The following is a 26398-nucleotide window of genomic DNA, read 5'->3' on the forward strand; positions in this document are numbered from 1 at the left end:
TGGACAAGGGTTTAATTTCCAAACTACACAAACAGATCATATATTCAATACTGAAAAACCAAACAACCCAATCAAAAAGTGGGCAGAAGATCTAAATAGACATTTCTCCAAAGAAGGCATAAAGATGGCCAAAAGGCACATGAAAAAAAGTTCTCAGCATTGCTAATTATTAGAGAAATGCAAATCAAAACTACAATGATGTATCACCTCATACCAGTCAGAATAGCCATCATTAAAAACTCTAACACACATATGTAGAATCTAGAAAAATGATACAGATGAACCTATTTCCAAGGCAGGAATAGAGACAGAGACATAGAGAATGGATCTGCAGACTCAGTGAGGGGGGCGGAGAAGGGGAGGGTGGGATGAATTGGGAGATTAGGATTGACATATATACACTACCATGTATAAAACAGATAGCTAGCGGGAACCTGCTATATAGCACAGGGAGCTCAGCTCAGTGCTCTGTGATGACCTAGATGAGTGGGATGGGCATGGGGTGGGAGGAAGTCCTAAGAGGGAGGGTATATATGCATACATATAGTTGATTCACTTCGTTGTACAGCAGAAATTAACACAACATTCTAAAGCACTTATACTCCAAAGAAAAAGCTTTTAAGTGTATACATAATAGATGCTGGAGTGGGTGTGGAGAAAAGAGAATCGTGTTACACTGTTCGTTGGAATGTAAATTGTTGCAACCACCATGAAGAACCATACTGGGGTTCCTTAAAAAACTCAAAATAGAGTTACCATACATATGATCCAGCTACTCCACTCCTGGGCATATATCCAGAAAAGATGAAAACTCAAATTTGAAAAGAGACATGCATCCCAATGTTCATAGGAGCACTATTTTCAATAGCCAAGACACAGAAGCAACCAAAAAAAGATGTCCTAGAAGAACTGTACAAAAAAGATGTTCACAACCCAGATAATCATGAAGGTGTGATCACTCCCACTCATCTAGAGCTGGACATACTGGAATGTGAAGTCAGGTGGGCCTTAGGAAGCATCACTATGAACAAAAGCTAGTGGAAGCAATGGAATTCCAGTTGAGCTATTTAAAATTCTAAAAGATGATGCTGTGAAAGTGCTACACTCAATATGTCAGCAAATTTGGAAAACTCAGCAGTGGCCACAGAACTGGAAAAGGTCAGTTTTCATTCCAATCCCAAAGAAAGGTAATGCCAAAGAATGCTCAAACTACTGCACAATTGCACTCATCTCACACACTAGTAGAGTAATGCTCAAAAATTCTCCAAGCCAGGCTCCAGCAATATGTGAACCGTAAACTTCCAGATGTTCAAGCTGGTTTTAGAAAAGGCAGAGGAACCAGAGATCAAATTGCCAACATTTGCTGGATCATTGAAAAAGCAAGAGAGTTCCAGAAAAACATCTATTTCTGCTTTATTTACTATGCCAAAGCCTTTGATTGTGTGGATCACAATAAACTGTGGAAAATTCTGAAAAAGATGGGAATACCAGACCACCTGACCTGCCTCTTAAGAAACCTGTATGCAGGTCAGGAGGCAACAGTTAGAATTGGACATGGAAAAACAGACTGGTTCCAAATAGGAAAAGGAGTACGTCAAGGCTGTATACTGTCACCCTGCTTATTTAACTTATATGCGGAGTACATTATGAGAAACGCTGGGCTGGAGGAAGCACAAGCTGGAATCAAGATTGCCAGGAGAAATATCAATCACCTCAGATATGCAGATGACACCATCCTTATGGCAGAAAGTGAAGAAGCACTAAAGAGCCTCTTGATGAAAGTGAAAGAAGAGAGTGAAAAAGTTGGCTTGAAGCTCAACATTCAGAAAACTAAGACCATGGCATCCGGTCCCATCACTTCATGGCAAATAGTTGGAGAAAGAGTGGAAACAGTGGCTGACTTTATTTTTTTTTTTGGGCTCCAAAATCACTGCAGATGGTGACTGCAGCCATGAAATTAAAAGACGCTTGCTCCTTGGAAGGACAGTTATGACCAACCTAGACAGCATATTAAAAAGCAGAGACATTGTCAACAAAGGTCCATCTAATCAAGGCTATGGTTTTTCCAATAGTCATGTATGGATGTGAGAGTTGGACTATAAAGAAAGCTGAGCACTGAAGAATGGATGCTTTTGAACTGTGGTGTTGGAGAAGACTCTTGAGAGTCCCTTGGACTGCAAGGAGATCCAACCAGTCTGTCCTAAAAGAGATCAGTCCTGGGTGTTCACTGGAAGAACTGATGCTGAAGCTAAAACTCCAATACTTTGGCCACCTGATGTGGAGAGCAGACTCATTTGAAAAGCCCCTGATGCTGGGAAAGATTGAGGGCAGGAAGAGAAGGGGATGACAGAGGATGAGATGGTTGGATGGCATCACCGACACAATGGACATGGGTTTGGGTGGACTCTGGGAGTTGGTGATGGACAAGGAGGCCTGGCCCGCTGCAGTTCATGGGGTCACAAAGAGTCAGACATGGCTGAGCAACTGAACTGAACTGATTCATCATAGTCTTTCCTGATGGCTCAGATGGTAAAGAATCCACCTGTAATGTAGGAGACCTGAGTCTGATTCTGGGTTCAGAAGATCCCCTGGAGGAGGGTATGGCAACCCACTCCAGTATTCTTGCCTGGAGAATCCCCATGGACATAGGAGCCTACTGGGCTATATAGGTCACAAAGAGTTGGACATGACTGAGCAACTATGCATAGCACACAGCACATTCATCATAGGGGATTGGAATGCAAAAGCAGGAAGTCAAGAGATACCTGGAGTAACAGGCAAGTTTGGCCTTCAAATACAAAATGAAGCAGGGCAAAGGCTAACAAAAATTCTGCCAAGAGAATGCACTGGTCATAGCAAACACCCTTTTTCAACAACGTAAGAGACAGCTTTACACATGGACATCACCAAATGTTCAATACTGAAATCAGACTGATTACATTCTTTGTAGCCGAAGATGGAGAAGCTGTATACAGTCGGAAAAAACAAGACCTGGAGCTGACTGTGGCTCACATCACCAGTTTCTCATAGCAAAATTCAGGCTTACACTAAAGAAAGTGGGGAAAACCACGAGGCTAGTCAGATACAACTTAAATCCCCATGAATATACAGTGAAGGTGACGAACACATTCAAAGGATTAGATCTAGTAAACAGAGTGCCTGAAGAATATGGACAAAGTAACAACATACAGGAGGCAGTGAACAAAACCATGCCAAAGAAAAGGAAAGGCAAGAAGGCACAGTGGTTGTCTGAGGAGGCTTTACAAATAGCTGAGTAAAGAAGAAAAGCAAAAAGTTAGGGAGAAAGGGAAACATACATCCAACTAAACACAGAGTTCCAGAGAATAGCAAGGAGAGATAAGAAGGTCTTCTTCAGTGAACAATGCAAAGAGACAGAGGAAAACAACAGAAAGGGAAGACTGGAGATCTCTTCAAGAAAATTGGAAATATCAAAGGAACATTTCATCCAAAGATGGGCACAATAAAGGACAGGAATGGTAAAGACCTAATAGAAGCTGAAGAGATCAAGAAGTGATGGAAAGAGTACACAGAAGAACTGTACAAAAAGGATCTTAATGACCCAGATCTTAATAACCACAATGGTATAGTCTCTCACTCAGAGCCGGACATTTTGGAGTGTGAAGTCAAGTGGGCCTTAGGAAGCACTCCTGCCAATAAAGTTAGGGGATGTGATGGAATTTCAGCAGAGCTATTTAAAATCCTAAATGATGATGCTATTAAAGTGCTGTACTCAATATGTCAGCAAATTTGGAAAATGAAGCAGTGGCCACAGGACTGGAAAAGGTCAATCCTCTTTCCAAGTCCCAAGAAGGGCAGTACTAAAGAATGTTCAAACCACTGGACAATTACACTCATCTCCAATGCTAGTAAGGTTATGCTCAAAATACTCCAAGCTAGGCTTCAGCATTATGTGAACTGAGAACTTCCAGATGTTCAAGCTGGGTTTAGAAAAGGCAGAGGAGCAAAAGATCAAATTGCCAACATCACTGAATCAAAGAGAAAGTAAGGGAATTCCAGAAAAACATCTACCTCTGTTTCACTGACTATGCTAAAGTATTAAAAAACTAAGATAATGGCATCCAGTCCCATTATTCATAGCAAGTAAGAAGGGGAGAAGGTGGGAGCAGTGACAGATTTCCTCTTCTTGGGCTCTCTAATCACTGCAGATGGTGACTGCAGCCATGAAATTAAAAGATGATTGCTTCTTGGCAGGGAAGCCATGGTGAGCCTAGACAGTGTGTTAAAAATCAGACATCACTTTGCTGACAAAGGTCGGTAGAGTCAAGACTAAGGTCTTTCCAGTAGTCAGGCACAGATGTGAAAGCTGGACAATAAAGAAGGCAGAGAACTGAAGAATTGATGCTTTTGAACTGTGGTGCTGGAGAAGACTCTTGAGAGTCCCTTGGAAAGCAAGGAGATCAAACTAGTCAATCTTGAAGAAAATCAACCTTGAATACTCTTTGGAAGGACTGATGTTGAAGCTGAAGTTCCAACAGTTTGGCCACTTGACACGAACAGCCAACTCACTGGAAAAGACCCTGATGTTGGTAAAGATTGAAGACAGAAGAGGGTGACAGAGGATGAGATGGTTAGATGGCATCACCGATTCAATGAACATGAACTTGGCTAAACTATGGAAGATGGTGAGGGACAGGGAATCTGGGCATGCTGCAGCCCACAGGTTCACAAAGAGTCATACACGACTTGGTGACTAAACAACAATAACAACAACAGCACACATAGTTATATTTCTCAGCCATAAAAAAGATTGAAAATCTACCATTTGCAGCAACATGGATGGACTTAGAGAATATTATGCTCGGTGAAATAAGTCAGACAGAGAAAGACAAATATCATATGATATCACTTACATGTGGAATATATAAAAATGATATAAAGGAACTTATTTACAAAACAGAAACATACACACAGGCTTTGAAAACAAACTTACAGTTATCAAAGGGGGAAGGGGGAGATAAATTAGGAGTTTGGGATCAACAGATGAAAGGTTGTTGCTGAGCCATGAAAGACACTGGGATTCTTGGCCTCCAGAGGAGAGGAATTCAATCCAGGGCCAGTGACAAGGCTTGATCGCTCAGAGCTTTTGTGTGCTAAGTTTTACTAAAGTATAAAAGAGATAGAGAAAGCTTCTGACATAGACATCAGAAGCAGGCAGAAAGAGTGCCCCCCTGCTAGCCTTTAGCAGTATGTTATATACTTGTGAGCAAGCAGTTAAATAGAGAAAGGAAATGTATCAAAACTCAGAGTGGCACCAGGCCCCTCACCCACAACATGCATTTTGAGATAACACTGGCACAATGTGAGTCATCCTGGGCCATAAAACGATTGACATGAATCTTGAAGAAAGGCAGGTTTCCAGGTAAATATATAATTTCATTAACATAGATTAGGAGAACAATATATGAGTAAAACATACTGGTTTGCTGAACCATTATCAGTTCTGAGGTACTGAGTCTTAAGAAAGACAGAGTCTACAGTAAATACACAGATCAGTAACATACCTTAAGGAAACAATTTCCATAAGAAAAAAGCATTGGTTAGCTCAAGGCTGGAGAAAAGTTAAGATTAGGTGGAACCAGGTGCCGTCATGGCAACACAAAAGTTTAAGAGAACCCTCCTTTTAATTTTGTATAGAGAAGGGAAAATTTCCTTCTGCCACTTAAGAGAGAGAGAAAAAATATCTGACATTTGCAGCCTATTATACTCCATTTGTAGACTCCTGGCTTTATTGCCTGCTACCCACTCATAGATACACACTATTATATATAAAGTAGATAACCAACAAGGACCTATTATATATATATAGCACAGGGAACTATGTTGAAATATGTTCAATATCTATAATGGGAAAGTATATATATATAATATATGTAACGGAACCAATTTTGCTGTACACCTAAAACCTACACACATAATAATTCAAGTATACATCAATAAAAAAGTATTCTTCCTGTCTTTAGATTTGGAAGGGGTTGACTGTAATCTATCTCGGCATGATTTCTTTGGGTTTATACTATTTATAACTCACTCAGCTTCCCTGGTGGTTCAGCTGATAAAGAATGCACCTGCAATGTGGGAGACCTGGGTTTGATCCCTGGGTTGGGAAGATCCCCTGGAGAAGGGAAAGGCTACCCACCCCAGTATTCTGGCCTGGAGAATTCCATGGACTGTATAGTCCATGGGGTTGCAAAGAGTCAGGCATGACTGAGCAACTTTCACTTTCACTTTGGGGCTTCCTTGATAGCTCAGTTGGTAAAGAATCCATTTGCAATGTAGGAGAACCCAGTTCGACTCCAGGGTCAGGAAGATCCACTGGAGAAGGGATAGGTTACCTACTCCAGTGTTCTTGGTCTTCCCTTGTAGCTCAGCAGGTAAAGACTCTGCCTGCAATGCAGGAGACCTGGGTTTGATCCCTGGGTTGGGAAGATCCCCTGGAGATGGGAAAGGATACCCACTCTAGTATTCTGGCCTAGAGAATTTCACAGACTGTATAGTCCATGCGGTTGCAGAGTCGGACACGACTAAGCAACTTTCACTTTCAGCTTCTTGACTCTGTGGGCTTGTTTTGGCCAAATTTGAGAATATTTAAACAATTATTTCTTTAAGTAATTCTCTTCTTCTGAGACTCTGATTTACACAAATATTAGATCTTTTACTGTAATTCCACTGATCACTGTTCATTTTTCAGTATTTTCTGTTACTGAGACTAGATAATTTCTGTTTTTCTTTCTCTAGGTTCAAAATTATTTTCTCTGCTGTCTCCAATCTGCAGAGAAATGTCTCCAATACATCCTTTGTGTATTTTATTTCAGTTATTGTATCTCTTAATTCTTAATTTCTATTTATTCTTCTTTGTATATTAGATCTCTTTGCTAAGACTTTCTGTTTTTAATTTGCATTAAGAATGTTCAGGGAATTCCCTAGCAGTCCAGTGGTTAGTACTTGATGCTTTCACTGCCAAGGGTCTGGATTCAGTCCCTGATTGGAGAAATAAGATCCCACAAGCCAAGCAGCGTGGCTAAAAATAAAAAAAATAGAAAGAAGAAAAACAATGTTCAAAATTGTTTGTTAAAGCATTTCTCTCTCATGGCTGCTCTGAAATCCTTAGCAGGTAATTTAATCAATTGTGTTACAATGATTTCATTTTCTATTGATAACACAAATCTATTGATTTTCTTTACTCAGTTTGAAATCTTTCTGGTTCTCGGTATAATGAGGGATTTTCAATTCAAACCTTGATATTTTGGGTATCATTTTAAGAGACTCTGGATCTTATTTAAATTTTGTGTTTTAGCAGGTCTTTTCTGTTGACAATCTGGTGGGTGAAGGAGGATGCTGTCTCTTTACTGCCAAGTGGGAGTAGAAGTCCTAGCTTCCCACCTGGCTATGTCTGTCACCTCCACAGCAGGTGTAGGTGGCATACCTTCTAATAGTATGGCAAAGGTAGAATTTCAGGTTCTTCATTTGGCCTTTGTTGGCTGGGGCAAGAGTAGGTTATAGTTTTTCTATAGTGTCTGGCTGGAGTAGAACGGTTATTATCTAAACACCTTCTGTATTGCTAGGTTGTTCCTTTGGGTACTTTGGCTAGAGAAAACCAAAATACTTGGTTTTCTTGGCCTGTAGCTGTTGGAATTTCTGGGCTGTGAGCTTGTCCTGTACCCAGCAAGGGATATGTAAAACACAGGGAAAACCCAGAGAACTCACTACTGCTTCATTCCTTGGAGCCCAAGGCTCTTAGCCAATCTGTCACCTCTTCACCTTCTAGAGCATCTTGTGCTTTTTAATATAGAATATCCTGAGTTTTTAGTTTTAATTAGCAGGAGGAATAGGTAAAAATACATCTACTCCATCTTCCCATAAGCAAAAATCTAGTTGGTTCTTTTGAATGTACTAATTTGACCATATTACTCTGGAGCTTAAAACATCTCAATGGCTCTAATTACCTACAAGATCAAATCTCAAAACAAAAACCACACTGAGGAGGAGAGACTGTATCAGATACATCTCTGCATTCCTGAAGTTCAGCATGGATAAGTAAAAGTTACTCTGAATGCTTAATGATTAAAGAATTTGGGCTTAAGTTAATGTATTTCCCATACAAATATGTATTCTGGTGAATTATGCACTTTCTCAAAGACTGTTCTACAGCCAAAAGTATGACATGCTTGCACAGACATTTTTGTTCTGAGTCAAAGCTTTCAGAGAACTGTCAAAGCTAGAACCACATTTACCTTCTACAGGTAGCCGCCGCCGTATGGCCAGGCGTTCCATTTTCCGCTGTGTCTCTGCCAGACTGAAAAGAACCCCGTATACATATTGACGAGCTGACCGGAACAGGATGGCAGCTGGAGGAAGCTCCATGTTACACTCATCTTCAATACATACAGGAATCTTTATCTCACCCTAAAAAGAAAATGGTTCAGGACAAAGGAGAAAATGAGTTACCTCAAGGTTTGGAATTGAGCTGAGAAGAACAAGTAATGAACTGTAGCCTAGCTATTAAATTTTCTACTTTTATTTAGACAAGATTTCAGACTAAAAAGAAGTTGTAAGAGCCCAGCTGAGTATTAGACAGCTTAGATGCCCATCAGCAGACAAATGGATAAGGAAGCTATGGTACATATACACAATGGAATATTACTCAGCCATTAAAAAGAATTCATTTGAATCAGTTCTAATGAGATGGATGAAACTGGAGCCCATTATACAGAGTGAAGTAAGCCAGAAAGATAAAGACCAATACAGTATACTAATGCATATATATGGAATTTTAAAAGATGGTAACAATAACCCAATATGCAAAACAGAAAAAGCTATTCCATTTTTAAAGTCTCTGCTATGATTAACTACAGCTGACTAAATGGGGAAAATTCATCTTAGACATTCTGCTGGGGAATGGATTTGTATGGTAAGGCTAGAGGAGGGGAATAGAGGGACAGGGAGAGGTAAAGACCAAGGGTATAATGCCTCTTCTTAGAGTGTGTTCATCCATAGACCAGAATTTACACATGTGGTTCATTGTCTTCTCCAAAATCTCACAATTACCCTTCTCCTCTAGGCCTCATTTCCTGCACAGTCCCATCTTTTGCTGGTCTCACCTCACTAGACACCCTTGACACATGAAGGGCCCTAGCACACTTGGTCTCCTTTGATCTCCTTTCAGATACAAAGATCAGACTTTTCTCTGGTAACCTACAGTCCTAGGAAGTTGAAATACAGTATTGAGAGCAGGGAGATAGGTAAGTGTCGATGTGTTCTCTTACCTTAGTGAGGACATGGTAGATATATGGATACATAAGACCCCTTCGATGTCTGTGTTCAGCAACCCTCAAGACTTCTGGAGCTACTGGAGGTAAGGGTGGAATGGTGATGTCCATATGGTTCCTTGTAGACATAGATAGCAGAGATGGGATGTGGGGCTCACCATCACCCAGGCTGGCATTTGAAACTCCAGCATTAATGGGCTCTACCCAAGACCCTCTGTCACCATTTGGATCCTCCCAACCAGGCTGCTGCTGAAGTGTTTCTGTGATGCGACTAAAAGGTTTAAAAAGATAAGTGTGGAAGACAGAAAGGAGGTTAATAAAGATATTTCAACTCAAGATGTCTATTCTGATTACAAGGAATCTTACAAACCCTCTAGAAGCCAGGACACTGGGTTAGTACTGGATCTGATACCATTCCTCTCAGTGGCCATCACTATCTTCCTAGCTTTCTTCTTCAGATATAAACCAAAGCAATCAAAAGTCATAGGCTCCATTCTGAGTCCTTTATACCTTATAAAAGTCATGTTTAAAGTCTGCTTATGTTCTAAGGAAATAACTACAATTAAAACCTCAAACTAGCTCTGTCTTCCAGGAATAATCTGCTTGGAGGAATAATCTAAGAAAAATGAGATTATACAAAATCCCACTGTTTTGATCCTCAGAACCCTTTTTTAGTTACCAAGCAATATAACTGCATATTCAACTGTTCTAATATTTCAACTCTATAAAACCTTTCAATTTTTTTTATGTTCAATCTACTCCTCTTCACAAACTGAGAGATGACAGACAGACACACCCCCACCAGGGCTTCCCTAGCCAGCTGCTATGCTGTCTTCTACCTCAGTGGCCTGGGTATCTGAAAATTACTACCTGTACAGGGTCCAAGTGATCATGAAGTGACAAAACATAGAGTTTTGCTACTTCACTTAAGTGCAAAGAGTCACAGAAAAAAGCCAAGAACATACACTTTCCCACATTCCCTACCTAGGTTAACAGAAAAAGAATACAGATACTTCAGAAATCTATTCCCTGGGGTGCCTGTATAGCTACTTACTCAGAGCTGGCTCCTTCTGGCTCATCACCATCAGAGGAAGAGGAGTGGGAAGAGTCTGGTCCCAAAGGAGTTGAGGCTTTGGAAGTAAGGTAATTGGGAAACTGGGATGCAGAGGAATCATAAGAGATAGCCCAATTGGCAAAGGGGCTGTCCTGCAGCATGGAATCCTCAGAAAAACCATGGGATTCCCCCAAAGCATGGGGGGAGAAGAGAAGAGAGGAGTTGGGTCCCACTGGGAATGGTGGTGGATATTTCATTCTCTGGGGCACGTGGTGAGAAAACTAAAGGACGAAACAGACACAAAAGCTATTTATTTAACATTTTACCAGGCTCCAAGATGGTTCCCCCAAAGGTTGTGACACAGTGGATGAGGCCAGTAGCTAGAATTGTTGGGATACAAAGAACATACTGAGAATAACAAGAAATAATTCAAACAGTGATGTATGGACAGAATCCCTCAAAGGCAGGACAATGGACCAATATATGTCTCCTAGAGTCATTCTTTCAATATTAGCTAATCTACATTCACGATGACCTAGTGGTTGCTGATTTGAATGTTTTCTTTAGAGTCTGCCAGCCTCAAGTTGAGAATATGACATAGGTATATACAACCTTGACATTCTGATAATACTGAATCACCTGAACTCCTTAACTCAGATTATAAAAATTGGGAAACAATCCTAGTCTAATGCTATCAAATGGTCTCAAGCTTCTTAAAAGATACTTACCATCGGCTTCCCAGCAGAGATAGTGCCCATTTGATTTCGTGGAATGGGAGGATTTCCAAGGCGATTATTTTGAAAACCTGAAGCAGAGAGAAAGGGCTATCTCCTTTAGTCAATCCTAATAATTCTACCCTGCTACATTCTGGTAACCTCATATCACCTGAGAAATTATTATGAATATATGAGTTACAATTTACTGAACAGCTACTATGAGCTACACTAAGAACCTTACATAAATTATTTCCTCTGATAACAACTCTATTAAGGAAGTATCCTGAGCTACATTTCATGTAAATGTGACTTGCAAAGATCACATAGTGAGTATATAACAGAGGTAAAACTCAAATTCAGGCCTGACCCCACAGACGGGGCAATTTTACATATACCAGGCCACAACAGAGATTAGCACCAGAAGAAGCCTAAGCTAAGGAAATGGCATTGGACCCCATCTAAAATTCAAGAAATGAAGGCCCTGTTTGATGTCACCTCTCTTATTACATGGAAATCAAAAGGCAAATGTCTATCAAATAGGAATAACTTATAGGAGGGTTCAATAAAAATAAGTGATTTCACTCTGTCCCAGGAGTTCTGAGAGACTCAGTTTCTTCTACATAAAGAGCAGCCTGGGGTCAGATAGAAGCCTTACCTAGAAAGGAGGAGGGCCCCACTGGCAGCGAAGAGAGTTTGGTTGTGACTGAATAGTACTCAACTGCTTTCTTGAATCGTTCTATTTTATCTTCTGTCCTGGACTGGATATAGGAATATCAGATGTTCAGAAGGAGAAATAACATGAGTGTGCCTTTTTCATGCAATTTTATAATTTCAGATTCAAAACAGTGGCAGAAATCAAATGTTTAAAAAAACCTAAGAGAGCAATTTTTTATGCTGCAGAAAAGATTAGGTAGGGAGAGAGTATTATAGAACATAAAACCTCAAATACTTAAAAAAATTGTTTAAAAAGTCTACTCACACTTTGTGCTATTCTAAAATGCTCACATGATCGTTAGAAAAAATAAATAAAGATAGGAGAAAAAAACTACACGGTACCATCACCCAAAGATATTTTGATGTGTTTACTCCCACTGATTTTTTTTTTCTCCCACTGATTTTTAAAATTCATTTTCTGGGGGTTGAAGTACAGCTAGTCTAAACTCGAACAAATTTTTGGCCAACCCAACATTTATTTTTTTCTATAATTGATACCATACTCTATGTATAATTTCAAGTCTTGCTTTTATTATACTACAAGATAATTTTGAATGGCTGAATATTTTATCATTGTAAGTGTATCATAAATTATTTAACTACTTCTCTAATACCCAACATCTCAGTTATTTCTCACATTTGGCTATTATAAATTACACAACAAAGAACATGTATATACATATAAGTTTTTCTGGATTTCAAATTATGTCCTCAGGAAAATGTCCCCAAAGTGGAATTACTGGTTCAAAAGGTATAAACATTACAACCAAAACCACTTAAACATAAAGAAAATCCATAATGTGAAATCACTATTTATCCTCCAGAATGGTTAAAATTTAAGATTATAAATATCTAGCCCTGGCAAGGATATGGAGTGATTGGAAGTCCAATACACTGCTTGTAGGAATATATATTGGTAGAGCTGAAAAACAGTTTGGGAGTTCCTTATTATGCTAAACATATATTTGCCATATGGCACAGCAATCCTACTCTTAAGTATTTATCCAGGAAAAATAAGTACATATGTCCACCAAAAATATAAACAAGAATACTAACAACAGCTTTACTTAAGAGCACCAAACTAGAAATAATTCTATCAACAGAAGAATGGATAAATTATGATATATACATATGACAAAAAAAACTGTACAGTAATAAAGAACAAAGGACTGATACATGCAACAATATGGACTAATATCAGACATAATGAGTGAAAGAAGAAACAGACAAAAGAGTACATACGCACAACTGCACTCATCTCACGCGCTAGTAAAGTAATGCTCAAAATTCTCCAAGCCAGGCTTCAACAGTACATGAAGTATGAACTTCTAGATGTTCAAGCTGGATTTAGAAAAGGCAGAGGAACCAGAGATCAAATTGCCAACATCTGCTGGATCATCAAAAAAGCAAAAGAGATCCAGAAAACTATCAACTTCTGCTTTATTGACTATGCCAAAGTCTTTGATTGTGTGGACCACATCAAACTCTGGAAAATTCTTAAAGAGATGGAAATACCAGACCACCTGACCTGCCTCTTGAGAAATCTGTATGCAGGTCAGGAAGCAACAGGTAGAACTGGACATGGAACAACAGACTGGTTCCAAATAGGAAAAGGAGAACGTCAAGGCTGTATATTGTCACCCTGCTTATTTAACTTAAATGCAGAGTACATCATGAGAAACGCTGGGCTGGAGGAAGCACAAGCTGGAATCAAGATTGCTGGGAGAAATATCAATAACCTCAGATATGCAGATGACACCATCCTTATGGCAGAAAGTGAAGAAGAACTAAAGAGTTTTTTGATGAAAGTGAAAAAGGAGAGTGAAAAAGTTAGCTTAAAACTCAACATTCAGAAAACTAAGATCATGGCATCTGGTCCCATCACTTCATGGCAAATAGATGGGGAAAAAAAGGAAACAGTGATAGACTTTATTTTCTTGGGCTCCAAAATCACTGCAAATGGTGGCTATAGCCATGACATTAAAGGATGCTTGCTCCTTGGAAGAAAAGTTATGACCAACCTAGACAGCATATTATAAAGCAGAGAATTACTTTGCCAACAAAGGTCCATCTAGTCAAAGCTATGGTTTTTCCAGTAGTCATGTATGGATGTGAGAGTTGGACTATAAAGAAAGCTGAGCACCAAAGAACTGATGCTTTTGAACTGTGGTGTTGGAGAAGACTCTTGAGCGTCCCTTGGACTGCAAGGAGATCCAACCAGTCCATCCTAAAGGAGACCAGCCCTGAGTGTTCATTGGAAGGACTGATGTTGAAACTGAAACTCCAATACTTTGGCCACCTGATGCGAAGAGCTGACTCATTTGAAAAGACCCTGATGCTGGGAAAGATTGAAGGCAGGAGGAGAAGGGGACAACAGAGGATGAGATGATTGGATGGCATCACCGCCTCAATGGACATGAGTTTGAGTACACTCCGGGAGTTGGCAATGGACAGGGAGGCCTGGCGTGCTGTAGTCCATGGGGTTGCAAAGAGTTGGAAATGACTGAGTGACTGAATTGACTGAACTGAAAGTCCAAGTAGAAGTGAAACTTGGGCTTCCCAGGTGGCACTAGTGGTAAAGAACCTGCCTGCCAATGCAGGAAACATAAGAGACCTGGGTTCCATCCCTGGGTTGGGAAGATCTCCTGGAGGAGGGCATGGCAACCCACTCCAGTATTCTTGCCTGGAGAATCTGATGGACAGAGGAGACTGGCAGGCTAAAGTCCACAGGGTCGCACAGAGTCAGACACTACTGAAGTGACTTAGCAAACATGCACAGAAGTGAAACTGACTTATGGCAACAGAAAATACCATTTATCTCTGTGGGCTTGGGGATGATTGGGAAGGAGCTTTTCCAATGTAAGTTTTAAATCCTCTTGAATATAATTTATGACCTTTATAAATTTCATCAAATAGAATGTAAGATATGAAAGTCATTTCTAATTATAAATAATGTTATAATAAGTATATTTTTACATGTTTCTTGGGTTATTTCATAGGAGACATTTTTAGAAGTGGAATTACTAGGTTCAAGGATATGGTCATTTTCATAGACTCTTGACACATGATATAAACCTCTTTCAGAAGCAGATGTCTCAAGTTATACTCTCATCATCAATGCATGTGTGCTAAGTAACTTCAGTTGTGTCTGACTCTTTGGGACCCCATGGACTGTAGCCCACCAGGCTCCTCTATCCATGAGATTCTCCAGCAAGAATACTGGAATGGGTTTCCCTCCTCTCATCAATGCATAAGAGTATGCAATTTACCATATAGTTCCAGTGTTGAATATTTACAACAAAAAATATCTCCTAACTGTAAACACTTTACTTTTTGTAGGAAAAATAAAAAGATATAATAAAAAAGGAAAAAATAAGCAGTTATAATCTTATCTCTCAGAGTTTGTAACTGTTAATACTCTAGGATCTACCAAGCATTCCAGATCTCTTTTATTTGCATGCATGCTGGCACACAAATGGCCTTTCTTGGTGGCTGAATTGGTAGAGAATCTGCCTGCAATGCAGGAGACGAGGGTTTAATCCCTGGGTCAGGAAGATTCCCTGGAGAAGGAAATGGCAACCCACTCCAATATTCTTGCCTGGATGGATAGAGAAGCCTGATGGGGCTACAGTCCATGGGGTCGCAAAGAGTTGGACATGACTAAGCGACTAAAATACCAGGCACACAAATAAAGATATTAAGAAGTCCAGGTCATCTAGCCTCACTTTAGATACACAAGCCATACACAGAACCTTCCTTAATATCTCTACCTCTGGACCCTCATCCCTTCCCCAAAGTGACCAATGTAACCAGTTCGGTATGTGTCCTGTCATAACTTTTGCTGTTTATACACACACACATATATATGTACATAAATAGAGTTTTGTTGTTTTCACATAAGTGGAATTGTATATTGTTTTTCAAACTGCCTTTTGCATTTAACAGTATGTCTTATAAACTATTATGCGTCAGTGAGTATACATCTATGACCCAATACCCTGAAATACTGAATTACATGTATTTCCCTCAGTGTCCCACTCTTCTCTGTGCCCCAAAAGCTAAACATTTACTTTTCCTTCAAGGGGCACCAATTCTATGAAATCTTTCATTCTACGAAATCTTTCATTCTATGAAAACTTTATTGTTTCTTCCTTTGTTGTTTGCTTCAACCTTCCCCATTAACCTCAGATTCTGTGAGGACAAAGAATGGTTTATTCATACTTATATTCTGCTAACATGGGACTTATCTATAGAAGTTTACTCAGTATTTTACATATGATCATTTTTAATTAAGCCTTACTCTTTTTGTTTTACATATTTATTTTTTAATTAATTAATTTTTTTGGCTGCACTGGTCTTCATTGCTGCACGGACATTCTCTAGTTGTGGAGTGCAGGTTTCTCATTGTGGTGACTAACCTTGATGCAGAGCACAGGCTCTAGGGTGCAGGGGCTTCAGTAGTTGTGGCACATGGGCTTAGTTGCCCTGTGGTATGTGGAATCTTCCTGGACCAGGGATTGAACCCATGTCCCCTGCATTAGCAGGTGGATTCTTAGTCACTGGACCACCATGGAAGCCCCTAACCTTTTCATTAACAGATCCACAGAGGCCACAAGTAGCAGAGTAGAAATTCATAATTTGATGCTGTTACCCAGCAGATTTTGTATGTTTGTTTAAGAGTTCTGATAACTCTATAACTGTTCAAAATATTTGTGAAAATTATATAGCAACAATGAAGAATGGTTTAAGACATAATGTTAAGTGGAAAAAGCAAGTTAAAGATGACTACACTGAGATGACTAACACATAAAACATATAAAGGGGACTAGGAAATACTGTAAAGCATTTAGGATGGAATTAGAAGGAAAGTCACTATTAAACAATTTTGTTTTGTTTAGTCAAAGGGGGATTCTTATAATTAAGCTACAAAGGCAAGCAAAAGCTATAACATTAAAAATATTCAACACTCAACTGAGCATGTACAAAATTTTTCCTCCATCTACAAAAAATGGAGTATTATTGCTGTTGTTGAGTCTCTAAGTTATGCATCCATGGACTGCAGCGTGCCAGATTCCTCTGTCCTCTACTATCTCCGGGAATTTGCTCAAATTCATGTCCACTGAGTTGCTGATGCTATCTAACCATCTCATCCTCTGCCACCTCCGTCTCCTTTTGTCTTCAATCTCTCCCAGCCATCAGGGTCTTTTCCAATGAGTCATCTCTTTGTATCAGGTTTCAGCAACACTCCTTCCAATGAATAAACAGGGCTGATTTCCTTTCGGACTGACAGGTTTGATCTCCTTGCAATCCAAGGGACTCTCAAGAGTATTCTCCAATACCACAATTCAAAAGCATCAATTCTTTGGTACTCAGCTTTATTTGTGGTCCAACTCTCATATCCATATATGACTGTTGGAAACATAGCTTTGACTATACAGACCTTTGTCTACAAAGTGATGCCTCTCCTTTTTAATTTGCTGTATAGGTTGGTCATAACTTCCCTTCCAAGGAGCAAGTGTCTTTTAATTTCATGGCTGCAATCACTGTCCATAGTGATTTTGGAGCCCAAGAAAATAAAATCTGTCACTGCTTCCACTTTTTCCCCTTCTATTTGCCATGAACTGATGGGACCAGATACCATGATCTTAGTTCTTTAATGCTGAGTTTCAAGCCAGTTCTTTCACCCTCATCAAGAGGTTCTTCAGTTCCTCTTCACTTTTTGACACTGGAGTGGTATCATCTGTATATCTGAGGTTGATATTTCTCTCAGCAATCTTGGTTCCAGCTTGTGATTCAACCAGCCCACATTTTGCATGATGCACTCTGCATATAAGTAAATAAGCAGAGTGACAATATATAGCCTTGTTTTACTCCTTTCCCAATTTTGAACCAGTCAGTTCTTCCATGTCTGTTTCTAACCATTGCTTATTGCTTTCTTAGTCACTCAGTCAGGTCCAACTCTGCGACCCTTTGAATTGACTGTAGCCTGCCAGGCTCCTCTGTCCATGAGATTTTTCAGGCAAGAATAGTAGAGTGGGTTGCATTTCCCCCTCCAGGGGATATTCCTAACCTAGGGAACGAACCCACGTCTCTTGCATCTCCTGCATTGCAGGCAGATTCTTTACTGGCTGAACCATCAAGGGAAGCCCCAAGTATACTGGAGATGGGTGCCATTTCCTCCTCCAGGGGATCTTCCCTACCCAGAGATCGAACCCGTGTCTCTTACCTGGATACAAATTTCTCAGGAGACACGTAAGGTGGTCTGGTACAATCATCTCTTTAAGAATTTTCCAGTTTGTTGTGAGCTACATAGTCAAAGGCTTTAGCACAGTCAGTGAAGCAGAAGTAGATTTTTTTTCTGAAACTCCTTTGCTCTCTCCATGATCCAATGAATGTTGGCAATTTGATCTCTGGTTCCTCTCCCTCTTTGAAACCCAGCTTATACATGTGGAAGTTATTGGTTCCTGTACTGCTGAAGCCTAGCTTGAAGGATTTTGAATATTACCTTGCTAGCATGTGAAATAAGCATAACTGTACGGTAGTTTGAACACTCTTTGGCATTGCCTTTCTTTGGGATTTCCAGTCCTATGGGCACAGCCGAGTTTTCCAAATTTGCTGGCACATTGAGTGAGCACTTTTAACAGCATCATCTTTTAGGATTTTAAATAGCTCAGCTGGAATTTCGTCACCTCCACTAGCTTTGTTCACAATAATGCTTCCTAAAGCCCACTGGTTCCAAATAGGAAAAGGAGTACATCAAGGCTGTATATTGTCACCCTGCTTATTTAACTTATATGCAGAGTACCTCATGAGAAATGTTGGGCTGGAAGAAGCACAGGCTGGAATCAAGATTGCCGGGAGAAATATCAATAACCTCAGATATGCAGATGACACTACCCTTATGGCAGAAAGTGAACAGGAACTAAAAAGCCTTTTGATGAAAGACAAAGAGGAGAGTGAAAAGTTGGCTTAAAGCTCAACATTCAGAAAACTAAGATCATGGCATCTGGTCCCATCACTTCATGGCAAATAGATAGGGAAACAGTGCAAACAGGGTCAGACTTTATTTTTCTGGGCTCCAAAATCACTGCAGATGGTGATTGCAGCCATGAAATTAAAAGACACTTACGCCTTGGAAGGAAAGTTATGACCAACCTAGACAGCATATTAAAAAGCAGAGACATTACTTTGCAAACAAAGGTCCGTCTACTCAAGGCTATGGTTTTTCCAGTGGTCATGTATGGATGTGAGAGTTGGACTATGAAGAAAGCTGAGCACCGAAGAATTGATGCTTTTGAACTGTGGTGTTGGAGAAGACTCTTGAGAGTCCATCGGACTGCAAGGAGATCCAACCAGTCTGTCCTAAAGGATATCAGTCCTGGGTGTTCATTGGAAGGACTGATGTTGAAGCTGAAACTCCAATACTTGGGCCACCTGATGCGAAGAGCTGACTCATTTGAAAAGACCCTGATGCTGGGAAAGATTGAAGGCAGGAGGAGAAGGGGACAATAGAGGATGAGTTGGCTTGATGGCATCACCGACTTGATGGACATGAATTTGAGTAAACTCTGGGAGCTGGTGATAGGCAGGGAGGCCTGGTGTGCTGCGATTCATGGGGTCACAAAGAGTCGTAGACAACTGAGCGACTGAAATGAACTGAAAGCCCACTTGACTTTATACTCCAGGATGTCTGGTTCTAGGTGAATGACCACACCATCATGATTATCCAGGTCATTAAGACATTTTTTGTATAGTTGTTTTGTGTATTCTTTCCACCTCTTCTTAATCTGTTAAGTCCTTGCCGTTTCTGTCCTTTATCATGGCCATACTTGCATGTAATATTCCCTCAATATGTCCAATTTTCTTGAAGAGATCTCTAGTCTTTCCTATTCTATTGTTTTCCTCTATTTCTTTGCACTGTTTATTTAAGAAGGTCTTCTTATCTCTCCCTGCTATTCTCTGGAACTCTGCATTCAGATGGGTATATCTTTCCCTTTCTCCCTTGCCTATCAGATCACTTCTTTCCTCAGCTATTTGTAAAGTCTCCTCGGACAACCACTTTGCCTTCTTGCATTTCTTTTTCTTTGAGATGTTTTTGGTCACTGCCTCTTGTAAAACATTATGAACCTCCATCCATAGTTCTTCAGGCACTCTGTCTACCAGATTTAATCCCTTGAATCTATTCATCACCTCCACTGTATAATCATAAGGGATTTGATTTAGGTCATACCTGAATGGGCTTCCCTGGTGGCTCAGAGGTTAAAGCGTCTGCCTCCAATGCGGGAGACCCGGGCTCGATCCCTGGGTCGGGAAGATCCCCTGGAGAAGGAAATGGTAACCCACTCCAGTATTCTTGCCTGGAGAATCCCACGGATGGAGGAGCCTGGTAGGCTACAGTCCACGGGGTCGCAAAGAGTCGGACACAACTGAGTGACTTCACTTTCTTTCAGTTTCTTTCGTTCTTGAATGGGCCTAGTGATTTTCCCTACTCTCTTCAATTTTAGTCTGAATTTTGCAATAAGGAGCTCAAGATGTGAGCCACAGTCATCTCCAGGTCTTGTTTTTGCTGACTGTATAGACTTTCTCCATCTTTGGCTGCAAACAACATAATCAGTCTGATTTTGGTTTTGACCACCTGGTGATGTCCACATGCAGAGTTGTCTCTTGGGTTGTTGGAAAAGGGTGTTTGCTATGACCATCATCTTCTGATGTCATATTTTTTTGCCTTTTCATACTGTTCATGGAGTTCTCCAAGCAAGAATACTGGAGTGGGTTGACATTTCCTCATCCAGTGGACCACATCAATCTTGGGTGGCCGTGCACAGCAAGGCTCACATCTTCACTGAGTTACACAAGCCTCTTTGCCATTACAAGGCTGTGATTCATGAAAGGGACAACAGAATATTATTCAATATTAAAATGGAAGGATATTCTGATACATGCTACAACATGGAAAAACTTTAAGTACATTATTCTAAGTGAAATAAGCCCACTGCAAATGCAAATGCATATGCAAGTATGCTCAGTCATGTCCGACTCATTGCAACCCCATGGACTATAGCCCCGTCAGGCTCCTCTGTCCATCCAGGCAAGAATACTGGAGTGCGTGGCCATTTCCTTCTCCAGGGGATCTTCCTCACCCAGGGATTGAACCTGTGTCTCTTGTGCCTATTGCACTGAAGGCAGATTCTTTACTGCTAAGCCACTAGGAATTTCCTACATATAGTATAATTCTACTTATATGAAGTATGTAAAGTAGTCAAAATCAGAGATCAAAAGTAGAATGGGCTGAGAGGGAGGAGAGAATGGGAACTTATCTTTTAATGGTTGTAGATTTTCAGTTTTACAAGATCATAAGAGTTATAGGGATGAATGATGATAATGGTTACACAATATTATGAATGTAATTAATACCACTGAACGTATATTTACAATGTTTAAGATGGTAAATTTTACATGCATTTTTATCACAATAAAAAATCAGCAGGAAAATGTATTCTCCATTTAAACAGTATTCCCTGCTTAATACTAGGATCTCTCTCTACCGAATATGGCAATTTCTTTTCCTATGGGTCAATCTCTTCCTAATTGTCTCATGCAAACAGCTGAAAGTGCAATGCAAAGTAACAAAGTGAATGGGCATATCTGTCATAAAGTCAGGATTTCCCAAAGTAAAGGCACATGATGGAAGATGGCTCACATTATGCTAGAAGCCACAGACCAATGAGGATCTGTTACAGTTAGTTTTCAACAATGATGGAAGAGAGAATTATGAAAGATCATGGTAGGAAAGGCACTTGAAAAAAGAATGATCTGAATATCAAAAGAAAGTAAATCTTTTAAGATATTATAACCCAAGTATACTTTTTATTAAAAGAAACACAGCACTTAAATTGTGCCAGAAAGTTAAATGTGACCTAGTGGGTAGGAGAGCTATCACAAAATTTTGTTTGGAAAACTTATTCTTTATTCATTTAAAAAATTTATAGCTGTTGTTCATTCGCTCAGTCATGTCCAACTCTCTGTGACCCCATAGACTGCAGAACTCTAGGCTTCTCTGTCTTTCACCATCTCCTGGAGGTTGCTCAAACTCATGTCCATTAGTTGGTGTGCCATCCAACCATCTCATCCTCTGTCGTCCCCTTCTTCTCCTGTCTTCAATCTTTCCCAGCATCAGGGTCTTTTCCAATGAGTTAGTTCTTCTCATCAGGTGGCCCAAGTGTTGGAACTTCAGCATCAGTCCTTCCAAAGAATATTCAGGACTGATTTCCTTTAGGTTTGACTGGTTGGATCTCCTTGCAGTCCAAGAGACTCTCAAGAGTCTTCTCCAACACCACAGTTCTTTGGCGCTCAGCTTTCTTTATGGTCCAACTCTCACATCTATACAGGACTACTGGAAAAACCATAGCTTTGACTAGACAGAGTTTTGTTGGCAAAGTAATGTCTCTGCTTTTTAATACGCAGTCTAGGTTTGTCATAACTTTTCTTCCAAGGAGCAAGTGTCTTCTAATTTCATGGCTGCAGTCACCATCTGCAGTGATTTTGGAGCCCAAGAAAATAAAGTCTGTCACTGTTTCCATTGTTTCCCCATCTGTTTGCCATGAAGTGATTCCATTCTGAATAAGATGGGATTAGTACATCTACCTTGTTCCTTCTGAAGGTAGTTATAGCAACCAGGAGCAGTTATTTGAAGACTCTGAAAAGCAAACATTAGAAGTAGGATTGGGGAAGAAGGCCAGAATTCAAAATACTACAAAAACCAAGGGTGAGTTTCACATTTCTTTTTCCTCCAATGTCCCCTGGTGTGGACACAATGCAGCCTAAAATCTGGAAGCATCCATTGACGTGGAGAGAGCTCCAGGAGAAATCTTAGTCCAGTTCTGGCTTGAAAAGTGGGAAAGGAGTCTCTAAAAACTCAAGAAAATGTATGGAAATACTCCCATTTTTCTTTTTTCTGTTCTAATGTGTGCCAGCCTAAAGCAAACCGGTAGTGACAGCAGTAGCAATAGATGAATAACAGGAAGCTAAATGTCTCAATGAGGAACCTTCCTCTCCAATCAGAGAAGCAGTGATCTCCAGAGGGTGGGGTGAGCCTTTAGTACCTTTTCTCTGTCCTGCTGCTTGGCCCGAGATGCTGAAAAAGGGTGGCCCAAATGGCAAATAGATGGGGCAACAGTGGAAACAGTGTCAGACTTTATTCTGGGGGGCTCCAAAGTCACTCCAGATGGTGATTGCAGCAATGAAATTAAAAGACGCTTACTCCTTGGAAGGAAAGTTATGACCAACCTAGATAGCATATTAAAAAGCAGAGACATTACTTTACCAACAAAGGTCCGTCTAGTCAAGGCTATGGTTTTTCCAGTGGTCATGTATGGATGTGAGAGTTGGACTGTGAAGAAACCTGAGCGCCGAAGAATTGATGCTTTTGAACTGTGGTGTTGGAGAAGAGTCTTGAGAGTCCCTTGGACTGCAAGGACATCCAACCAATCCATCCTAAAGGAGATCAGTCCTGGGTGTTCATTGGAAGGACTGACGCTGAAGCTGAAACTCTAATACTTTGGCCACCTTGTGCGAAGAGTTGGAAAAGACTCTGATGCTGGGAGGGATTGGGGGCAGGAGGAGAAGGGGACGACAGAGGATGAGATGGCTGGATGGCATCACCGACTCGATGGACATGAGTTTGGGTAAACTCCGGGAGATGGTGATGGACAGGGAGGCCTGGCATGCTGCGATTCATGGGGTCTTAAAGAGTCGGACACGACTGAGTGACTGAACTGAACTGAACTGAATGAACTTGGAAGTACTAAATGGATTGTAAAGAGGGAGCAGCACAAGTGTGGATCTGACACTTAAAACAGCGACCACCGACTCTGAAGACTGAAGAAATAAACCACTACCTAAACCCCAGACTGACCACTGTGTGGCATTCATGGCACTGATCCAAATATATTTGCAAAGGCTTTGAAAATTGTACTGACACTGAAACGACTGTAGGATGCTAAGAACTTGTGGTCTGAACTTAAATGGGTCAATTGCTTCTTAATACAAAACTATCAACATTCTCCATTATATTGAAATAAGACCAAGAATCTCATAACATAAAATTCAAAATGTCCAATCCAGTTTTACTTGGTTTGGGCATAACCAGGAAAATGTTACACTGCATGAAATAATCAATATATGCCAATGCTGAGATGACACACATGTTGAAATTATCTGACAAAATCTTTAAGCAGCTTTATAAAAATGCTTAAATGTAGAAGAAACACTTTTGAAACAAAGATAGAAAATCTCAGCAAAAATAAGGAGTAGAACTTTAGAACGTTTCTACTAGTTAACACTTTTCCTCTATTCACTTTGATTCTCAATTCAACTTGAAAAAAAGGTATATGTAGTATACATCTGATTCTTAATAGATGTAAATTCAAAACTCAAAAAAAAAATCTCAGCAAAGAGAGGTAATACATAAAGAGAAACGAAATGGAAATTTTAGAACTTAAAATACAATACCCAGATTTTTTTTAAAAAAATTTGTTGGATGGATTCTATAGCAGAAAAGAGATGACCAACTTCAATAAGACATGGAAGCAACCTAAGTGTCAATTGACAGAGGAATGGATAAAGATGTAGTACCTATAAAAATAATGGAATATTACTTACATATGAAAGAATGAAATAATGCCATCTGCAGCAACATGGGTGGATCTAGAGATTATCATACTAAGTAAGTCAGACAGAGAAAGACAAGTATCACATGATATCACTTATATGTGGAATCTTAAAAAAATGGTGCAAATGGAACTTAATTACAAAAATTACAAAACAGAAACTGAGTCACAGAAGTAGAAAAACTTACGGTTACCTAAGATGAAAGGTGGGGAAAGATAAATCAGGAGGCTGGGATTAACATATACATATTACTATATATAAAATAGATAACTAATAAGGACCTATGGTATAGCACAGGAAACTCTACCTAATATTCTGTAATAATCTATATGGGAGAAGAACTTAAAGATGAATGGATACTTGTATGGGTTTAACTGAGTCACTTTGCTGTACACCTGAAACTAATACATTATAAATCAACTATACTCCAATAAAAAAACTTTTTAAAAAAGAAAACAGATGATCAAGGAAAGAATCAACAAAGTTAATGATGTATCAATAGACACTGTCCAGTGTGAAAATCAGAGAGGAAGAGAGTTGTTTAAAAAATCACAGTCTTAGGTATCTATGGGGTAATACCAACAGGTCAAACACTGGAGGAAAGGAGAATGTGGAACAGAAAATCTGCTTGAAGAATAATAGCTGAAAACTTCTCAAATTTAGTGAATGATATACTTAGAAATGAAAGAAACTCAGCAAACTCTAAACAAGATAAATTCAAAGAAATCCATGACAAATACATCACTGGAAAATTCTACCAACCAATTAAAGAAGAAAAACACCAATTCTATACAATCTCTTCCAAAAAATAGAAGGAATACTTGCCAACCCACGTTATTATTCCAGCATCAACCTGATATCAAAACCAAAGAAAACACAAACACACATAAAAAATATAGTTCAAGATTCCTCATGAAAATACAGGCAAAAATACTCAATGAAATACAAGTAATTCAAATCCAACAATAAAAAACAAGGATAATACATTTTTACCATCTCTGGGGAATGCAAGGATAGCTCAATATTCAAAAATCAATGGACTAAATAAGAAAAAGCACATGATCCTAACAATAGACACACAAAATGCATTTGATAAAATATATCATCCATTAATGATAAGAACTTTTAGTAAACTAGAAAGAGATCTTCTTCAACCTAATAACGTGCATCAAAAAAAACCCATCTCTCTAAATGCTGACTGAATGCTTTCCCCAAAGAGGACATTCTCTCAGTACTCCTATTCAACACTGTTTAGAAATCCTAGATAGTGCAATAAGAAAAAAAAAGGCATATAACTGGAAAAGAAAGAACTAAAATTGTTCCATTTACTGATAAAATGATCGCCTCTACAGAAAATACCAAGAAACCTACCAAAAAGCTCCTAGTAAATTTACAAAGGTTGCAGAATACAAGGTCAACACACAAAAATCAGTCATATTTCTATACACTAGCAATGAACAAACAAATTGGAATAAAACAATATCATTTATAATAGGTACATTCAAGATGAAATACTTAAACATAAATATAAAACAATGTATAAGACTTATATGCTGAAAAATATTTAAAAAAATGAAGAACTAAATAAATCAAAGACAAGCTAAACAAATGCAGAAGTGAATACTGACCAAATTCATGTATATATTAAAAGGAATTACAATTAAAATCCACTAGGATTTTTTTGTAGATATAGACAGCATTCTTCTAAAATTTATATGGAAAGAAAAAGGAATTAAAATACACAAAATAATTTTGAAAAAGAAGAGTACAATTAGAGAAATCACTACCCAATCTTAAGACTTACCATAGAGCTACAGGATTCAAAACAGTGTTCTATTTGAAAACAGAGAGACACATAGTCAACTAAACAGACTATGGTCCAGAAACAGATCCATAGAAATATGAATAATCGATTTTTAAAATTATCTAATTTTTAT

The 26398-nt window shown here is 39.3% G+C and overlaps 1 protein-coding gene across 5 annotated transcripts in view; it reads right to left on the reverse strand.

Annotated features, from left to right (window-relative positions):
* The window catches only part of FAM120C (family with sequence similarity 120 member C), a 143272-nt gene that overhangs the window by 56539 nt on the left and 60335 nt on the right, over nucleotides 1-26398 (reverse strand). For all 5 annotated transcript variants that reach the window (XM_061136921.1, XM_061136922.1, XM_061136925.1 and 2 more), the window contains exons 5-9: nucleotides 11734-11836; nucleotides 11091-11167; nucleotides 10363-10643; nucleotides 9306-9579; nucleotides 8274-8445 (exon numbers count right to left, since the gene is read on the reverse strand). In XM_061136921.1, the coding sequence (XP_060992904.1) occupies nucleotides 8274-8445; nucleotides 9306-9579; nucleotides 10363-10643; nucleotides 11091-11167; nucleotides 11734-11836 (907 nt within the window). The remainder of the gene's footprint in view (nucleotides 1-8273; nucleotides 8446-9305; nucleotides 9580-10362; nucleotides 10644-11090; nucleotides 11168-11733; nucleotides 11837-26398) is intronic.

Source organism: Dama dama, chromosome X (genome assembly GCF_033118175.1).
Source record: "Dama dama isolate Ldn47 chromosome X, ASM3311817v1, whole genome shotgun sequence".
Classification (NCBI taxonomy): Eukaryota; Metazoa; Chordata; class Mammalia; order Artiodactyla; family Cervidae; genus Dama; species Dama dama.